The 17,634-nt window shown below is 43.7% G+C and overlaps 1 protein-coding gene across 1 annotated transcript in view; it reads left to right on the top strand.

Moving 5' to 3' along the window:
• The window catches only part of Hem (Nck associated protein 1 Hem), a 58,599-nt gene that overhangs the window by 19,639 nt on the left and 21,326 nt on the right, over positions 1-17,634 (top strand). The window contains exons 10-15 of the mRNA XM_077693362.1: positions 3,509-3,855; positions 6,613-6,745; positions 9,721-10,034; positions 12,422-12,553; positions 13,249-13,364; positions 15,049-15,151. Coding sequence (XP_077549488.1) covers positions 3,509-3,855; positions 6,613-6,745; positions 9,721-10,034; positions 12,422-12,553; positions 13,249-13,364; positions 15,049-15,151 — 1,145 coding nt within the window. The remainder of the gene's footprint in view (positions 1-3,508; positions 3,856-6,612; positions 6,746-9,720; positions 10,035-12,421; positions 12,554-13,248; positions 13,365-15,048; positions 15,152-17,634) is intronic.

Below are 17,634 nucleotides of genomic sequence, written 5' to 3' on the forward strand. Positions count from 1 at the left end.
TGTTCAGGTCGTGACACTTTTAGTTTTCCAGATTTGTTTTTTGTGATTTTTTTATTCAAATAATCGTTCACAGTTGACATGCCTGTTGCACATTAACCTCTAAAAAAATGAAAACTAAAAAACATTGTGTTGTAAAAAAAAAATTCTAAAACTGTCACGACCTCGTCCATTCATTTGAGAATGCAAAGCACTTCGAACAAGTTTTCTATCGTGTTTTATAAGCCGCTCAAGCTCGGTACAAGCGGAACAGAAAGAAAATTTCATACATAAAAAAGTTATCAAAATATGAACTTCAAATTTTTATGGTGTTATCACAGAAGCATTTCCAGTTGCTGTGCCAATTTTCATCAAAATCCACAAAGAAATAAAAAAGTTGATTTTGAAAGCCACGTCCCCCCTTAAAGTGTTCGTCGTGAATTTTAGGTGTTACAAATATAAAGAAACACTGCAACAATCAAGTTTCAGTGTATTGCGTGAAATTACGAGTTGTGGATTCTCATTATTACGAGGCAACATTGGGAGCAGCACTCCTCAATAGAATTCATGTCGCGATACAATCCCGTGAAAGCCGGCTTCTGTTCTCTATCTTACATGTTCCATCTAGTCTGTGGACGGCCTTTCATTGCATGTTTGCTGTGCCTCATAGCTCCATCTGCGTTTGCTTTTACGTGCAAATGGTGGACGTGTACATAGTTCATCCTCCCTTGCAGCAACACTTGCTCAGTTAATTTCAGCTGATGCTCTTGCTGACAAAGCAGGAGATGCAGGTAACATTAACTAAGTTTTGAAATCAAGCAGCCTCAGCAAAACACCAAGAAAAAAGAAAAACCTCTAAATATAATCTATAAAAAAAAAAAAAGCTGGGGGAGCATTCATGAACCCATATCGCCTATTTAAATGTGCATTAATATTCTTAGGTATTAGGCAATATCAAAATTTTGCATTTTGTTGAAAAAGTTATAAATATTCCCAGATAAAACAGATGGGAACCTTGAAAATGTGTTTTCTGGTCCTTGAAAGTCCTTGAAAACCCTTGAATTTTTGCTTTTGAAGCCCATACGAACCCTGCCGGCGCACCGCTGAAGTAAATCATAAAAAAAATGAAAAAGAAAAAAAAAAGAGCCATCGGCGCAAGAACATAATTTGACGTATTTCCGCAGTCTGGCAGCACATGCCAAGCAAGAAAAGTTCGCGAAAAAGGCGCGCTTTTTAAACATACAAGCGATGACGTACATATTTCTAAGAAACATATTTCTAATAAACATATTTCTAAGAAATTTTTAAGTAAATGCTGTGGAACTTGCCAGTCTAGCTGCTCTTTCCCACTGATTTCAAATATGCCATTATTTTTTTAATCAGTCAGTTAGTTCCCAAGATAATTAGAGATAATTAGCCATTTTTTGAGGAACAATAGACAAAACAGGGTTAGTCATAAAACTAATCTTGATACTTTGCAATACTATGAACCCTGGTGAGTGCAATAAGGGAATTGGTTTTTTTTGATGCACCACTTGGAACTGATTTTACAGCTCATTAAACTTTGATGTTTGAAATGGGCGTTCTAAATGGTTCCTTGCCATTCTCTTATTGCATTTGCCAGGGTTAATAGTATTGGAAAATATCAAGATTAAAGTTTGATGGCTAACTCTGTTTTCTCCATTGTTCCTCCAAAAATCACTAATTATCTCCAATTACCTTGTTAACTAATTGACTGGCTGAAAAAATAATGGCATGTTTGAAATAAGTGGGAAAAAAGTAGCTAGACTGGTAAGTTACACAGCGTTTACCTAAAAATTAAAAAGAAATTGTTTCAAGAGCCATGTCCTCTCCCCCCCCCTCAAAAACTTGCAAAAGTTTTAAGAGGGCTGGCATGCTTTGTGGCTAGGCCAACTCTTTGTACAGCCGCCAAGGTCTGCGCGGTCTCTGTTGGGGGGTTCAATAAACGAAGGGAAAAAGAGAGAGATGCTCCGATGGAGTTCACTGAAAAGAAAAAGAGGGCCATGGCAAATCTTGATTGCTAATTTGCAAACATCAGCAGTCATGGCCAAATAAAACTCTCCACTCTTTCAGCTGAAGGAGGACATTGTGATTTCTCTTCCTCATTTCAAAAGACCAATCCTCTTTTTTAGCCAGCGCGCCGCTCAAGTAAATCATAAAAAAATAAAAAGGGCCACCGGCGCAAGCAAAAAATTTGACGTATTTCCGAAGTGTGGCAGCACATGCCAAGCAAGAGAAGTTGGCGAAAAAGGCGCACTTTTTAAAGATACAAGCAATGCCGTACATGTACGTCATTGACCATTTTGAAAGTGTTTGCCGATGCCTTACATGTACGGCCGTGACCCTCAAAGGGTTAAAGCTGGATGGCAAAGCAAAGTGTCTCAAGCAGCAAGATTATTTATTTATTTTATTTTATTGATTTGGTACCCACTGTACCAATGTGGCATTACAGTGGGGAGGGACAGAGGGGAACACAAAATCAGATTGCAACAAGTGCAGTACAATCAATGCAGACAGCATCATGTGTACTTACTACAGATTGACAATAGGTTAAGGGAGGACGCTGGTCTTGAGGACATTCTTGCTATTTTTGAACCTATGTGCTTGAAATTTACAGATTAAGTGTATTTTAACATCCTGAGCACAAAAATGCAGTGAGCTCTCGTCTGTATCGTGTAAGTTCAGAGTTGCGCAATATGTTATGTCATTCTGTTTCGTCCAATTTTTTTCATTATCTACTTATGATATACTCGAATACTTTTTGTCCCTTTGTGCTCTAGAAGGACCAGGGAGTGCAACGATACCACAGTATTAATTTTAGTTTTGTATCTGCAATTGCTGTAATCTTATTAAACGTCAGGTCACCAGTTACTAACCTTTTCATAAAATGAACTGCGTAAATAATTGTACTAGCGTAAAGAAATTCTATATTTTTGTGGTTTTATTGCAAAGTTCAATTCGAAAGCTTTCAAATGCAGCAAAAATGATACAAATTGATTTAGTACATCCAAAGATATTGTACCCGACAGTTGGCCTCGTGGGGGGGAAAAAATTGGTCCTGAGAAAACAGGGCACAAAGTTTGGAAACACAGGTGAAAACGGCCGTTTAGCTGACTTCAAAGGGCAGCAGCTTCGTAAATACTTATGGTACAAGTATAATATTTTGCAGGTACATTCTTTGGGACCTGTAGACTCCAAATTTAAATTAATGCAGAAAATTGACCTTTTGGCAAATTTTTGGCCCTAAAGACTAGTGTCCCCCCTTAAAACTCAGGGGACAGAAACTCAGGTTGACAGGTTAAAAAATCATGTGTTAGATTTTAGTAGATTACAATGCAATGTTACAATGCTGCGTTAGTAGATTACAGCGTAAAGGTGGAAGCAAAACGCCATAAGCATTAAATCAAACATTCTTCGTGTTCACAAACCACAGAAGTGCTTAGGTGCCCCAGCAGGTGTCTTTTTTGTTGTTGTTGTTTTTGTTTCCTGATGAATATTTCGTTGCCCTCAGGTGGTGCAGCTGTACTACGTCCAGTACCTGAACGGCTTCGACGCTCCGGCCCTGGAGACGGCTCTGCAGGGCATCCCGGGGATCCCCGAGGAGGACGCGGCGCTCCTCTCGGCGGCCTGCTCCACTGCCCGCGCCCTGGTGCCCAACAGTCCCGAGCCCCCCGACCTAAGAGGGCTGCGGCTGGACTGGTGCCGGCTGCAGCTGCACTCGAGCGCCCAGCGGCACCCGTGGAACCTGCGCGAGCGGCCGCACCTGGCCTCCCTCATGAACACCCTCGTGTTCCACACCAAGATGGTCGACTTCCTCGACCGGCTGCTCGTCGAGACCTCCGACCTCTCCATCTTCTGGTGAGGGCAACGGCAGCATCTGCACTGCTCTGTTTGAGTCCTGGGCGGTGGTTTTTTAAGTGCGCACACTGGTCTTTAAACAGCTTACTTTAATGTTCAAGTAAACTTTGTGAGACTTGTCAGTCTTGCTGCTTTTTCCCCACTGATTTCAAATATGCCATTATTTTTCCTTTGGTTGATTAGTTCCCGAGATATTTAGAGATAACTAGCCAATTTTGGTAAAAAATAGGGAAAACAGTGTTGGTCATAAAACTGTAATCTTTATATTTTGCAATACTATGAACCCTGGTGAATACAAAAAGAAAGCGGTTTTTTGATGCAACACTTGGAACTAATTTTACAGCTCATTAAACCGTGGTGTTTGAAATGGGCACTCAAAATGGTTCCTTGCCACTGGTGCCACCAAAGTGTAATGCGCTGTAAAATTAGTACCAAATGATGCATCAAAAAACTGCTTTGGCTATCGCATTCACCAGAATTCATAGTATTGGAAAATGTAAAGATTACAGTTTCATGACCACCACTGTTTTGTCTATTGTTTGACCAAAAATGGCTAATTATCTCTAATTATCTTGGGAACTGATCGATTGACAAAAAACAATGGCATATTTGAAATCAGTGGGAATAAAAGTAGCAAGACTGACTAGTTTTACAGAGTTTACTTGAAAATTAAAAGGAGCCGTTTTTAAAACCAATGTCCCCCCCTTAATTAAGGGGGGGACACTCGTCGCCCCAAAAATTTGCAAAAAAAATCAATGTTCTGTATTAATTTTATTTGCAGTCTACAGGTCCTGAAGAATGTACCTACAAAATATTATAGCTGTACCATAAATATTTACAAAACTCTTGCCCTTTGAAGTTGCCTAAATGACCATTTTCACCTATGTTCCAAACTTCATGCCTTGTTTTCTCATGACCACTTTTTTTCCCTCAGGGTCAATTGTCAGGTACAGTATCTTTGGATGTACTGGTCAGATTTATGTCATTTTTGCAGGATTCAAAAGCTTAAGTACTAAACAGTGCAATAAAAGCATAAAAATACTGAATTTATTTTTGCTAGCACAATTTTCATGCAGTTCGTTTTGTGAAAACATTAAAATTGATTTTCATAAGTTTACTGCAATTGCAGAAACAATGTTAAAATCACTGCTGTAGTATAGTTGCACTCCCTGGTCCTTCTAGAGGACAAAGGAATAAAAAGTATTCAAGTTTTTCATAGGGTAGTCTGAACTTACACCACCTAGATGAAAACAGGCTGTGTATTTGTGCTCAGGATGTTAGAATACACATAATGTGTTATTCTCAAGTATGTAGGCTAAAAAATAACAAAAACGTCACCAAAACGTCACCCTTAATGCAATAGCCTTAGATGGCCCATTGAGTGGAAGAGTGGTGTTCGTAGCAGTGAAATGCATGGTCTAAAAAAGATGGCCACCCAGCACTGGAGTCATCCTTGCTGAGGGGCCAGCTGAACTGCTGGTGGCATAGCAGGAGGAGACACCTGAGTTTGTATCATCCTGAAACTAAGTTAGGCCTAACGTCACACCGTTAAGCCTAATGTTGTCAGCTGGTACCTGCAGTTTAACCTACAGTGGGGTGTAACACAGGGTGCGGGTTTTTTGTGGGGACAAGATATGTGTGCAAAATACTGGTAATTATACGCGGAAAAAAAAAACTGTGGAACCTCTACTATGGATGGTAGTACTTTCACTGGGAAGGAAAGGTTGTGTTGTACAAGAATAGTGACAAGTTGGCTAGCGATGATATGATGAGTGAGATTAACCTTTGTTAGTTGCTTATCGTACTATGCTTTGCGTCCAAGAACAAAGGTCGTGAAAAGCACAGCATCATTCTCACACAAGCAGTACTATTCAGTAGAAGCTGTTAAGTGTTAGTCGAAGTGCGACCTAAATTGGCACCTCCCTGCCAATATGAAGTGCCCTCAGTATACACCTCAAGCACACTTCACAACCGCGATGATTTCACAACCTCTATGAAGGGGCTTTTACGGCCGAAGCACCTTAGGGGCTTGGGCTGTCAGTGTCTCATGTAGGAGTAGTAATAGTAATAACTTTATTTTTGCTCAAAAGTTGCGGTGGTTGCATCACTGAGTTTACTCAGTCTTCTGGACAGCGGTGCTTCCGATGTGTTGGGAGCTCGGTGTCTTAGCCAACTGGGCGAGGGCTTCTTGCACGAGGGGAGCTGGGCTAGAGATGGCAGCCTCCCACTCTGGTAAGGATGATGTGTTTTGAAGGATGGGATGATTTCGTCTACGTGGTGCAGGTATTACTGGACATGACCAAATGATGTGGTGAAGTGATGTTCGTTCCACAGAACAGAAGGTAGTCGCGGTACTAAAACACCGGGACACTCGTTTTCCAATGCCTCGCGCTACAACGCTTCGTGCTTCAAAGACACGAGACTTTTATAGCAAACCTCTCTACCTTTACCCCCCAACGGTTTCATCTCCGTAGGCAAAAATGCTAAGGCACCAAGATTTAAGACACCGAGCACTCAGCATCAAAAGTGCGTTATACGCTTCATCATAACATCAAAACCGCATCATCAAAATTCGAAACTGCATCATGCACTTATACACTGCATGCTTCGCCCCTCCTCAGAATTTATGTTGGAGATGGCCCCCCCCTTTTTTTGTTTCTTTCTCACAATACCCTCAAGTGGGCTTGCACTTGTCATCCATTGAGTGAATAAACCGTCTGTCTCTTTCCCGTTCTTCCCTCTCTTCTGGCCACCCAGTTTCTTCAGCCGAGCGTTTGAGGACCAGTTTCACCTTTGCCTCGAGTTCCCAGCGCAGACGCGGTACATCATCGCATTCCCCCTCATCTGTGGCCACTTCATGAACTGCACCCACGAGCTGTGCCCAGAAGAGGTGAGTCCGCGAAGCAATTAGTCTGCCATTCACCCTCCTCACTCTTCCGCGGTCAAACTTGGCACGAGGTACTGTATTTGCAAGATTCTAACGCGCCCACGATTGTAACAGGCAAATTACTTTACATTGGGGAAATTTAAAAATGTAGCTTGCGGCCGATTCTATTGTGCATATGCAAAAACATGACACCACGTTAGGCCACGACACCATGTTTAAGCCGCGTACCTGGTAGAAGGTATTTTATTTTAGGAGACATTTTACATACGCCAAAATTTACGCACATGGTATTGGCGGATAGTTTTGGATTGGATTGAGTTAGATTTCACTGTGAATCCGACTTCGCTTTTGTGTGCGACTGTAATGCACACACAAATTTTAGACCTACATTTCGCAAAAAAAGGTGTATGTTAGAATCGTGCAACTACGGTAGTTTTGAGAAGAAATTGAGTGCAACTTCGTCAAGTTTTAATTAGCCACTGTGGGGTATGTTGTGGGGAGTAGGTATCAGGCTTGCACTGCTTCTTCAAATTATAAGAGGTACTATGTGGTGATGATGCAGTTGAACCTTGTTATAATGAAACTTATGTAGTGCATTATCAGCTATAGTGAACTAAATACGAACTTTGGTTGCTCATGCTTCATTTCAGTGACACTTAGTATTTCTGTAATGAAAATAAAACTGCCAGAACCGCACACAATATCGGCTGTAATGAAAAAATATTTGGTTTGCGCGAGGCTCTAAACTCTATACATAGCACGAAAAAACGCAAAATAAAAAAATTGATAGATAACGCAAACTTTTTTTTATATATATATATATACCATTTGAAAAAGTTGTGGAACAGGCCCTTTTGTGAAAGGACACCGTGGAAACCTTCATCGTGCATAGTGCTGTGAAAAGCCACCAGATGAAGATCGCATCCTTCTTCAAATAAATAAGAGTGCAGGCCTGTTTTGTTAAACAAAACTTGTTCTGTTAAAATTTTACGTTCTCATGTTTTGGTCCATTTAGTTTGAAATGCTGCAAGGAGACTGGTGAGGGTTACATCATTTACAGTGGGTTCAAAGCCTAGAATAATGCATTTTCGTATCTATGATTTTTGCAGGGGCTAGATGGCCAAGTTGTTAGAGCCGATTTTTTATCTCTGCTGTTACAACTAATATTGGGTATAATAAACTAATATACAGCCCCAATACTATTTCGCTAAAACGATTTTGAACTGTAATGTGCACTTTTGTTGTGTCCCAGTAGAGAAGAGGTGGAAATGAAGTAAAAGAACCAGCTCTGTAGTCACGCTGAGTTTTCAGCGGCTCTGTAGTCACGCTGAGTTTTCAGCGGCTTGGTCACATTTGTCATCCATAATCTGACCTCCATATTTGCCCTAGTCTGACCTCCATTGTCATCCATAATCTGCTCTACTGTGTCAATATTTTCCTTGTTTGTTCTGTTCTTCATGTTGGTGGAGAACTTGTTGTCATGATGGTGATCAATACAGTGCGTCATGAAGTGTGCGGGAGGGAGCAGGTTTTTTCTTGGAGTCTGGCTGTTCACTCTTTGTGCCTCATCTTCTGAATCACATCCCCCGCTAGGAAAAGAGGTATTTGGTGGTATGGTGATCATGATGGTGATGATGACCCTGGATTTTGATCTGGCTGTTCACCATGCATCGTCGTCTTCATCACATCTCCCTGGTGGTGAAAAGTGTACTACAGTCAAAGTGGTTATAATGAATTCACTAAAAAAAAAAACGCCTATCAGTTCAACATATGGGATAATTCGCCGTAAGCAGGCCAAGGAATTGGACGTCGTAAAAGCACATAGCATTTATAAAAACCCTTTATTGGTGAAGCTGCTCTTGTTTCGCACGAAGTAGTCCTGTATCTTCTTCTTGAATAACCTTTCTGCCCAGGAAAGTATGCACTTCTCCACATTGCCTAAAGTGTCAGAGCATCTGAGGCCACAATCTTTCATATTTGCGAAAAAGCCCTGGACTAGCGGGAGTGCACCAATCACTTTGGAGGTTGTTGTGTTGGGCAAAGGATCGTCGTTGCTTTCTTCGTTGCGCCCGCTTTCACTTGCGCTCGGTACGACGTTGGCAATGTAGCTTTAGAACTCCCCCATGGTCATGGCACCATCATCCACACTGACGAACTCGCCAACCGTTGATCCGACAGCGGCGTCCGGAAATTTTGACAGCGGGCTCCACACTTTGGCAACACTTGGCAATGGCTTCGTTGCACTTCTCAGGATTTTCAGTCATCACCAGCACACACGAGCCAGTAGATTTGGAGCAATTGCCCGGAACCTACTTCGACGAGGTGTTCTCGGGAATCTCGTGCCTGACGGGGATGTCCGACTTCTCACCAAGTTTGACTCGATTTATGATTGCCAGCTTTACGACGGAAGACAAATTTTGCTGCTTCGCGCTAGCTAGAGGCACTAAATATGCCTTTATTTAGAGACAGTAGCACTAACCACCACAGCTACACTTCCGAAAAAGCTCACAAAGTGCGAACGACGCAAACACACTGAACAAAAAAAAAAGCATGGCGGGCGGGCCGGGATCATGTTTTGCAAAGGGTGGGGGGGGTGTTGACGGCTCGCCCTACACGGCGCAGTGGTGCAGTCATGATAGGGATAGGGAGAGTGAGAAAAAGGGGAAAAAGCCATCCGCTGCCCAAGAGCGGCTGGATTAAACCACTTTTAGGGGTGTGCCGGCGGAATTTTTCTTCCGGCCTGAGGGAAAGCCAACTTGGGGGGGGGGTGCACTTCTGCGACATTTAGCATTCAATACATCGGTTGTCGCTGGTATTTTGGTTCGATATAAGCGTAGTTCTTGCAATGTATTGTCATTCTAAATGTACCGTGCCCAGAAATAGTTCGATGTGAACGAATTCGATATAGTAGGATTGGACTGTGCGTGGTTGGGATGATGATGATGACGACAGTGGCGTTCTCCTCCCCCTCTTTGCAGCGCCACCACATCGGGGACCGCAGCCTGACGCTGGTGAACGCCTTCCTGGACGAGATGTCCAAGGAGGCCAAGAACATCATCACGACCATCTGCGACGAGCAGTGCACCCTGAGTGACCGGCTGCTGCCCAAGCACTCGGCGCCCCACATGGCTCTGCTGGCCATGCACCAGAGGAAGCAGCGCGGCGACAAGAAGCACCACCACAACGCCCACCACCACCAGCGGGGAGGGGCGGGCCAGGGGGGCACGGCGGCCGCCCCCCGCGATAAGCCCGGTGCCGAGAGCTACCGACGGACCCGCGAAGAGCTCAGCACGTGAGGGCGGACTCCTCCCTTCCTTCTGAGGCATCCATAATCCCCTTCACCCGCCATTATGAACATCTCCATGTTTTAGTCTACGGGCCCTCTACACCCATATGTACAGTATTTTAGGATATATCATACTGGTTTCATACATGTTTTAAGCTCAAAACTGACTATTGATAGACCGCTTAAAGGAGTACTGACACGAAATTTCTAAGCTGAGATAACTATGTAAAACGTTTCCTTTTTATCAGGAGATATCTCCCAGCAAGTTTCAACAGCAACCGTTCAGCGAAACATATTTAAAATCCATTTTAATCTTCGCCCGCACGAGAAAGCCCAGAGCGGGCCGACGTGACATCATCTGCTACGTGCCCCAAACTGCCGACGTCGGGGCTCCCGTGACGAAGCTGACGCGCTGGCTGTGGTTGGCGCGCGCTGCTTGGGCGTGTGTACACGTCATGGTTTTGGGACTGACGTCATGCTGCCCAGGCCTGTGGGGACGGCGAAAACCTCGGCCGGTCTGGGCGCGCGCGTGCGCTCGCTCGCGCGCGCTTCCAGAGAGGCAGCGATACGGCAAGAATGGTGACGTCATGTTATACATGCTGTCATGGCGGCCGCTCGGCGTTTTTCAGTCGAAACCGAAACTGGCACGAATAAACGACGCCGTAAATGAATGTTTACGCTGCGCTCGACCGTCTAATCTGTCATTCTATGATTAGTGGGCTGGTAGGCACGCATAGCAGCGAAAAAAACGTAACATAAAAATTTCGTGTCAGTACTCCTTTAACATAGTTTTGGCGCTCTTTGGTCCTAGATACCCTTGCGCCAATAAACACAAACATACTTCAACTACCTTCTAAGGCAGACGCCTCAAGTGCTACATGTGCGAGAAACTGGCGTTGTTGCTTGCCGGTACAGAAAATGGCCGCGGGTCAGGGTTCAATCAGTCAATCAATCATTGGTTTTATTTCAAGCATGGGTACATAATACTTGCAAAGAGTGCTTGGATCTATAGCCAATAGCTAGTTGTGGGTCCAAATTCGGAAATGCATAGTTTTTAGCAGTCTCACAGTTAACAATCAGTGTACAAACATGCTGTACTATAACCATGGTAGAATGCAGTAATTACCAATACAACGTCATGCATAACACGTAATGACTATTTTAAAAAAAAGAAAGGCCACAAACGTTGCCATGTACGCTGTGATCAAAAAAGAAAAAAAAAAAACAAGTATGTTTCTAGTGCAGGGGACGACACTCTTGGGCATATAATAACAGAATTTTCAGTTTTTTACAGAAGTAATGATCATTCCTCAGGTCAACAGGGATTTTATTCCACACTTTCGCACCAACGTACCGTATAAGTCGCTCACCATAAATATTATGAGTAAGGGGAAGAAGGAAATTGTTGGAGCTGAAGTTTCTTGTGTGCCGTAATGGACTGTTAAAGAAGGAGACAGGAAATGGGTGATTGTTCCTTACTATGCTGTATGTGTCTTGGTGACTTGGTTGTGGCTTGGTTTTGCAGACTGCGCACACTGTTTCGTGAAAGTTACTCACACGTGCACAATTGTGCTCGGGCGGCGGCATGCCATCCGTGCTGAGACTGAGTGGCCAAGCGTTCCCGCATATTGCAAACTCGCAACAAAAAACTCATTATATTCAGGTTCGGCTATATGAAACTATTGGAGATGTTGAACTAATCGCGGTGCGTATTACAGTTCACTGTAACCGGGTTTCACTGTACACGATCAGTGAGCTCGGGCAGGTACAGTGCTAAAGCTATGCTAAAATCACTGTCTCAATATTGGCTCAATATTATTGGCTCATTTGCTTGTGCACATAATGATTAGCAAGTTGGGCAGATGTCAGGTTCGCTGCCTTAAATTTTGGAGAACCACTTAAGGAGTGCATCACTCTACAGCTGAAAGCACCAGTATTGACTGCTCATTGGACAGTGACAGTACTCAAGCACTAATAAGAGCATTGTTGTCTCAGTCAGTGCACTCATTTCTCTGGGCTCATAGTATTTGCTGGCAGTAAACTATCATGGTTAAAATAATGAATCAAGAGGGAGTAGATGAAGAGAACGCTGTTCTAAGGGTGTGCGTCACAGCTGAGTGTACCGTTAGTGAAATCTTGTTAGACGTTGGCAGTGATCGGGTACAAACGAAGGTTGTTGTCTCATTTGTGTGCTCTTTTGACCATGTTTGTAATTGTTTACGGGCAAGTATTAGAATCAAAGCAATAGTTTGAGGAATGTAGGCAAAAGAAGCGTTGCTTTGGTGTCGCGCATTCCAGTTTAACATGAAGGAATCGTCAGTGAGCTTGAAGTGCTAACACAAGTGCCGTTCCGTCGATTGGAGTGCTCATTTGCGCGTGCTTCTCGTCGGCAGGATGGACAAGCTACACATGGCCCTTACGGAGCTGTGCTACGCCATCAACTACGCCTCCAGCATCCACGTGTGGGAACACACGTTTGCACCCAGGGAGTACCTGGCGCAACACCTCGAGAACCGTTTCAACAAGTGCGTGGCCCTCTCCGCCTCTTCGTAGTGCTCAGATCAGTTTTGGAGTGCGCATAAATGTCGAAGTGCGCATAAGCGTTGGAGTATACACAAGTGTTTGACTGCACACAAGTGTTGGAGTGTACTTAAGCAAGTGACGACTTATGGGGCAGAAATGGCAGGGAACCCGGGTGGAAGACATCGTAGGCCAAATAAGAAGAAATGAAATAGGACTAGGCATGCTGTGCGAGGAACTAACGATTAGTGGACCACCAAAGTAACGGAGTGGCGAACGAGGGACGGGTCTAGAAGTAGGGGTAGACCGTTAACTCAATGGAGGGATGATGAAATCAGGAAATTCAGAGGCAAAGAATGTACTGGGAAATCACAGGGCAGGAACGATGGGAGGAACGTGGGAGAAACCTTTGTATTGTGGCGGACACAAACTGACTGCTGCTAATGATGATGGGGGGTGTAAAGGGTTGAGAAATGGCAGTACCTAATCAACGTGCTGAGGACTGGGGTTTTGGTATTTTGCTTGTGGGCCATTTTCAACACCTTAGATGAGAAAAGAACGATAACGTTGTTGAGACAATGTTTCTGTCACTTTCTAAAAGAGAGACCAGAATCTTTTCCTCCCGATTGTGTGGTGGGATGCGCGTTGACTCTAAACTCTTGCGTCTCTCTCTCCTTCTCCCGTCTGTGCGACCATGCAGGGCGCTGGTGGGGATGGTGATGTACAACGCAGAGAGCCACGAGATAGCGAAGCCATCGGAGCTGCTTTCCAGTGTGCAGGCCTACATGAGCGTACTGCAGGGCATCGAGAACCATGGTGGGTGCCGCCCCCCTTCTCTTTGATGGGCACGGGGGCGTCTCGGTTGGTTCAGAGCTGGTCAGAGTAGGTCATCAGCCCTACTGGGCGATTGGCTGAGGCTGGCAAAAGCAAACACAAATTAGGCAGGGCTTATATGCTTGCCAAACGAGCTATTTCTGCTTAAATGTAGGGCAAATTCTTTTTATAGCAGTCAGAATTGTGGGGCAAGAAATTAAAGTTGCAAACGAACACATAAACACCGAAGCAGTTAGTGCAGCCCTTTGCCGGCTGAGACTGCTAACACAGCCGTCGGACGCACTGGACTTGTTTGTAACAACCCTCACCAACTGACACAAGCGGCGTGGTCGCTTGCGAGACCATGTTTGTTGAGTCATGGCTTATGTTTTAGGGAACGATTAGTATGAACCATAATAAAAATACAGCAGGTGTAGAAGTCCAGCCATAAGCAAAGTGCGAACACTGGCACTTCAGCAGTATTGCAGCACCATCTATGAAAGTGGGCGATAAACAAGTTAATCAAACAGGCGCCTGTGAAATGGTGGCAACCCTGGTCAGCAGGCTATATTTAGTTTTAAGGCCCTGCTCTTAATACGTCATTGTCGACGTCACGCAAACAGACGATTTAGCAGGAGAATTGAAATTTTGACTCAAAATATTTAATTTCTCAGTGAATAAAGCATCGTTTGCTGCCCACCAAGCATTTAGGGCCGTGTAAAACACTAGATCTTTTGAATAAAACAAGCTGGTATTTTGTCTGCATGGCCTCTTGAAATTGGCCGCTTGTTTACTGTGTGCAGTCCCAGAGAGACCTGCCATGGTAAGAATCCACTTCAAGGAGCTTAGTGGATAGTATAAACTGAAGCGTTTATACTTCAGTATAAACGCTTGTATACAATTGTATGCTGCTTTATAGGTGTCATTGTTGGTTTCGATGAGGGCATGAAAACATTGCTGTGCAGCTCATTGGCTGCAAAGCCAGTGAAGAGAGGACAGAAGTTTACTACTAGTCAGTCACCAGAGACACAGCAGGCATGATTGGAGACATTTATTACTCTCTGCAAGGGAAAATCAAGGCACGCTTAATGAGCCTCTTTTATTTTTGGAAGCCCGAATGCTTGGGTGCTCTTGCTGTGCTTGTGCTTGAGAAAAGTGAATCAGGCGAGCAAACATTTCTTGTTTTGCCTGATCTACCACTACTGTATTTGCACTGTTCTAACGCGCGCCTTTTTTTGCAAAATAGAGGTCTAAAATTTGTGTGCACGTTACAGTCGCTCTCAAAAGCGAAATCGGATTCACAGCAAAATCCAACTCAATCCAATCCAAAACAATCCGCCAATACCACGTGTGTAAATTTGGGCGTACCTAAAATGTCTCTCAAAACAAAATGTCTTCTACAAGGTACGCGGCTCAATGTGGTGGCATGTTTTTACATCTGTGCAGTAAGGTGGCCGGCAGGCTATGTTTTTTAATTTCCCCAACGTAAACTAACCCACGCATTACAATCGGGAGCGCATTAGGATCGTGCACATACGGTACACTGAAAAGTTTTACATGGGGTCCTTATCGTTCAAAGCTCGTAACTTTGTTCCGCATCGCTTCTTGAAGTTGTTGAGTCTTCTAACACCTTCTAATATCCCCCCTTGCTGACCCTCTCTGTCGCCCGGCCACTCTGCCCGCGCAGTGCATGTGGACGTCACGCGGGTGTTCAACAACGTGCTCCTGCAGCAGACTCAGGCGCAAGATAGTCACGGCGACAAGACCATCGCCACCCTTTACACCAACTGGTGGGTCGCACTTCGTATTCTGCTTTAAAAATGTGTAAGCACTTCTACGTGGACCCAACGCAGAAACCATAGACATATAGGCCCCATACCAGGACATGAAGCCACTCCTACAAAGGAAACTCCGGCATCAATGGCAACAGAAATGGAACAAACAAATCCTCAGCAAATTATATTCAGAAACCACAGTTGGGTCGATATACTACAGAAAAACGAAACAGATTTACTGAAATATTTATGTGCAGACTGAGAATTGGCCACATGTATGGTACTAATTCTTACCTAATAAAAAGCACCAAACCACCAGTGCGCAGCAGATGTGGAGAATGTCTCTTAGTTCCCCATATCTTAACTCTTTCGTTACCGCGCAAAATTGACCAATTTTGAAGGGTCTAACAAAACATTTTTTTTTGTGCTATACATATTGGTTAGGCACACATTGCAGTGACATAAAATGCAGATTATTCCACGCGCTTTCCAACGATACCAGTTTTAATAATGTTTTCCTAAATAATGATAGCGAAAAAAAATATTGAATTCCAAAATTTTGTCCACGCGTCGAAGAAAATAAGAAAAAGTAAGTTGTGTATAATAAACGACCAGTAGTAGAAAAAATTAAGAATATACATTTTGTAGGTAGACATTTCAAAAACCCGTCCTAGAAAAAAAATTCAGTTGCGCAGTGCAATTTCCGAGATATAAAAAAAAAAATGTTAGCCCGCGTGGTGCCGTGCCATGTGGTGAAGCCCAACCACCATTTCAAATTTTGCTATTTTAGATGGTTCTCTGGAAGAAATTTGGTAGTTCGACATTATTAAAGGCCCGAATTAGCCTCCACGTGATGTAAAAACACCTTGTCAATGATTATGACCGGCACAATATTGAAGGCAAGCGAGCGATGTGAAAAAAATCGGCTTGGAGTTGAGGACCAAACTCTTTGGTGGATGCTTGTTGACGTTCTGATGATCACTTATCAGTCAGAAGTTTCATTTGCGGTTTATTATCATGTTCTGACTCACTGTGGTAGCCCTGCTTGCAGTAATAAGGCACGATGCGCTAGAATCATGCCCAGCAAGCTTTCACCAAGCCGCCGTCAGGCTGTGAAGCGAGTTCAGCACCTCGAGCCTACTACATTGCAGCGCCACCTAACAATTTTGAAAAGAAACAAATACAAGGCTGTTGGAGACTTCGTCAGAATAGATAGTACTACTAAGAAGCGTCACTAGACCTCCGGAAATACCTCGTATGAAACCGAAACTCGCCGGTGAACAGCTGGTGGTGTTCAAGGCCAATTGGAAGCGTTCTCTTCGTCTGAACTGATACCCGACGACTTGGTGTTATCGTTTGACTTTCAGCGGAAGCTCTTATCGCAAAAGCAAGGCGTAGATAAAGTGGAAGCGCGAGCGGCATGCTTGTTTTGAGGAGCAGTAGCGGGGAACGGAGGCGCCATGGCAAATGAGCTTGTAGTTGGGTAACTGCGTAGTAGCGCCAAATATGAATTTCGCAATGCAAAAACGAAACCGAAACTTCTGGAAACTGGTTTAAAATGGCAGGCACACTTGCTAGACATGCGAGGGACCATCAGAAATAAGCTTTGGGAGAATAAAGCTGCCCTTTGACCGAACCAAAGATCATAAGTGAATAGCTGGGGCCATTTTCAAGTAATTATCACCTCTCAACACTGTCGGATTACAAAGTTGACCGCATTATTTGGTATTCGACCTGCCAGGAGCCTTTTGACAAAAAAAATATTATGGTAATGCAGCCTAACCACGATCTGCATCCTTTTTTCTCAAGTGCAGCAGCCACGCCCCCTTCCTCAAAAACACACGCACCTAAGCTCGCAAAAAACGCCGTCAAAAATCTCAATGTCGCCGGAGCGGGAAAATTTAAACTGATTCTAAAAGGGCAGTGCCTAGACTAACCACAGGCCGCATTAAGTGTACGACAAACAACTACAACATGTTGAAATAGGCAATATAAATCATTGATCACCGGTGATCGATTTGAATAGGCGTGGTAACGAAAGAGTTAATTGAATGTTCAGGATTTGAAGACGCTAGATGCCATCACTTTCCCGAAATTTATAGATATGCCATACCCCTACACCCTTCACTGTTTTTAGCAGATGAACCTCTGTTTCCTACAAATCGCCTTTTAACTTACATCCAAGATATTGGATTTTTATAGCTTATTACCTACCACATGTAATTCCAAGATGGTATACGTCAGGATCTTTACATTTCTTGGCAACATTTTAGACTGAGGGCCTTTTAGACCCCGTACCAATGATTTTTTTTTTATCCTCCTGACATCCTTTTAAATTGTATTTTACTGACTGAAAGACCACTCACTCTGACACGGCGCTCTTTGGCCTCGATGCCCTTGTGCCGTAAACATATACTTTCATACATACGTACATACATACATACAGTTTGTCCGTTTCACACTTTGGCTCCATTAGAAAATGCTATTAATAAAGGTCC

Source organism: Haemaphysalis longicornis, unplaced genomic scaffold, assembly GCF_048455015.1.
Source record: "Haemaphysalis longicornis isolate Haplotype H1 unplaced genomic scaffold, Haemaphysalis longicornis Haplotype H1 scaffold_12, whole genome shotgun sequence".
NCBI lineage: Eukaryota > Metazoa > Arthropoda > Arachnida > Ixodida > Ixodidae > Haemaphysalis > Haemaphysalis longicornis.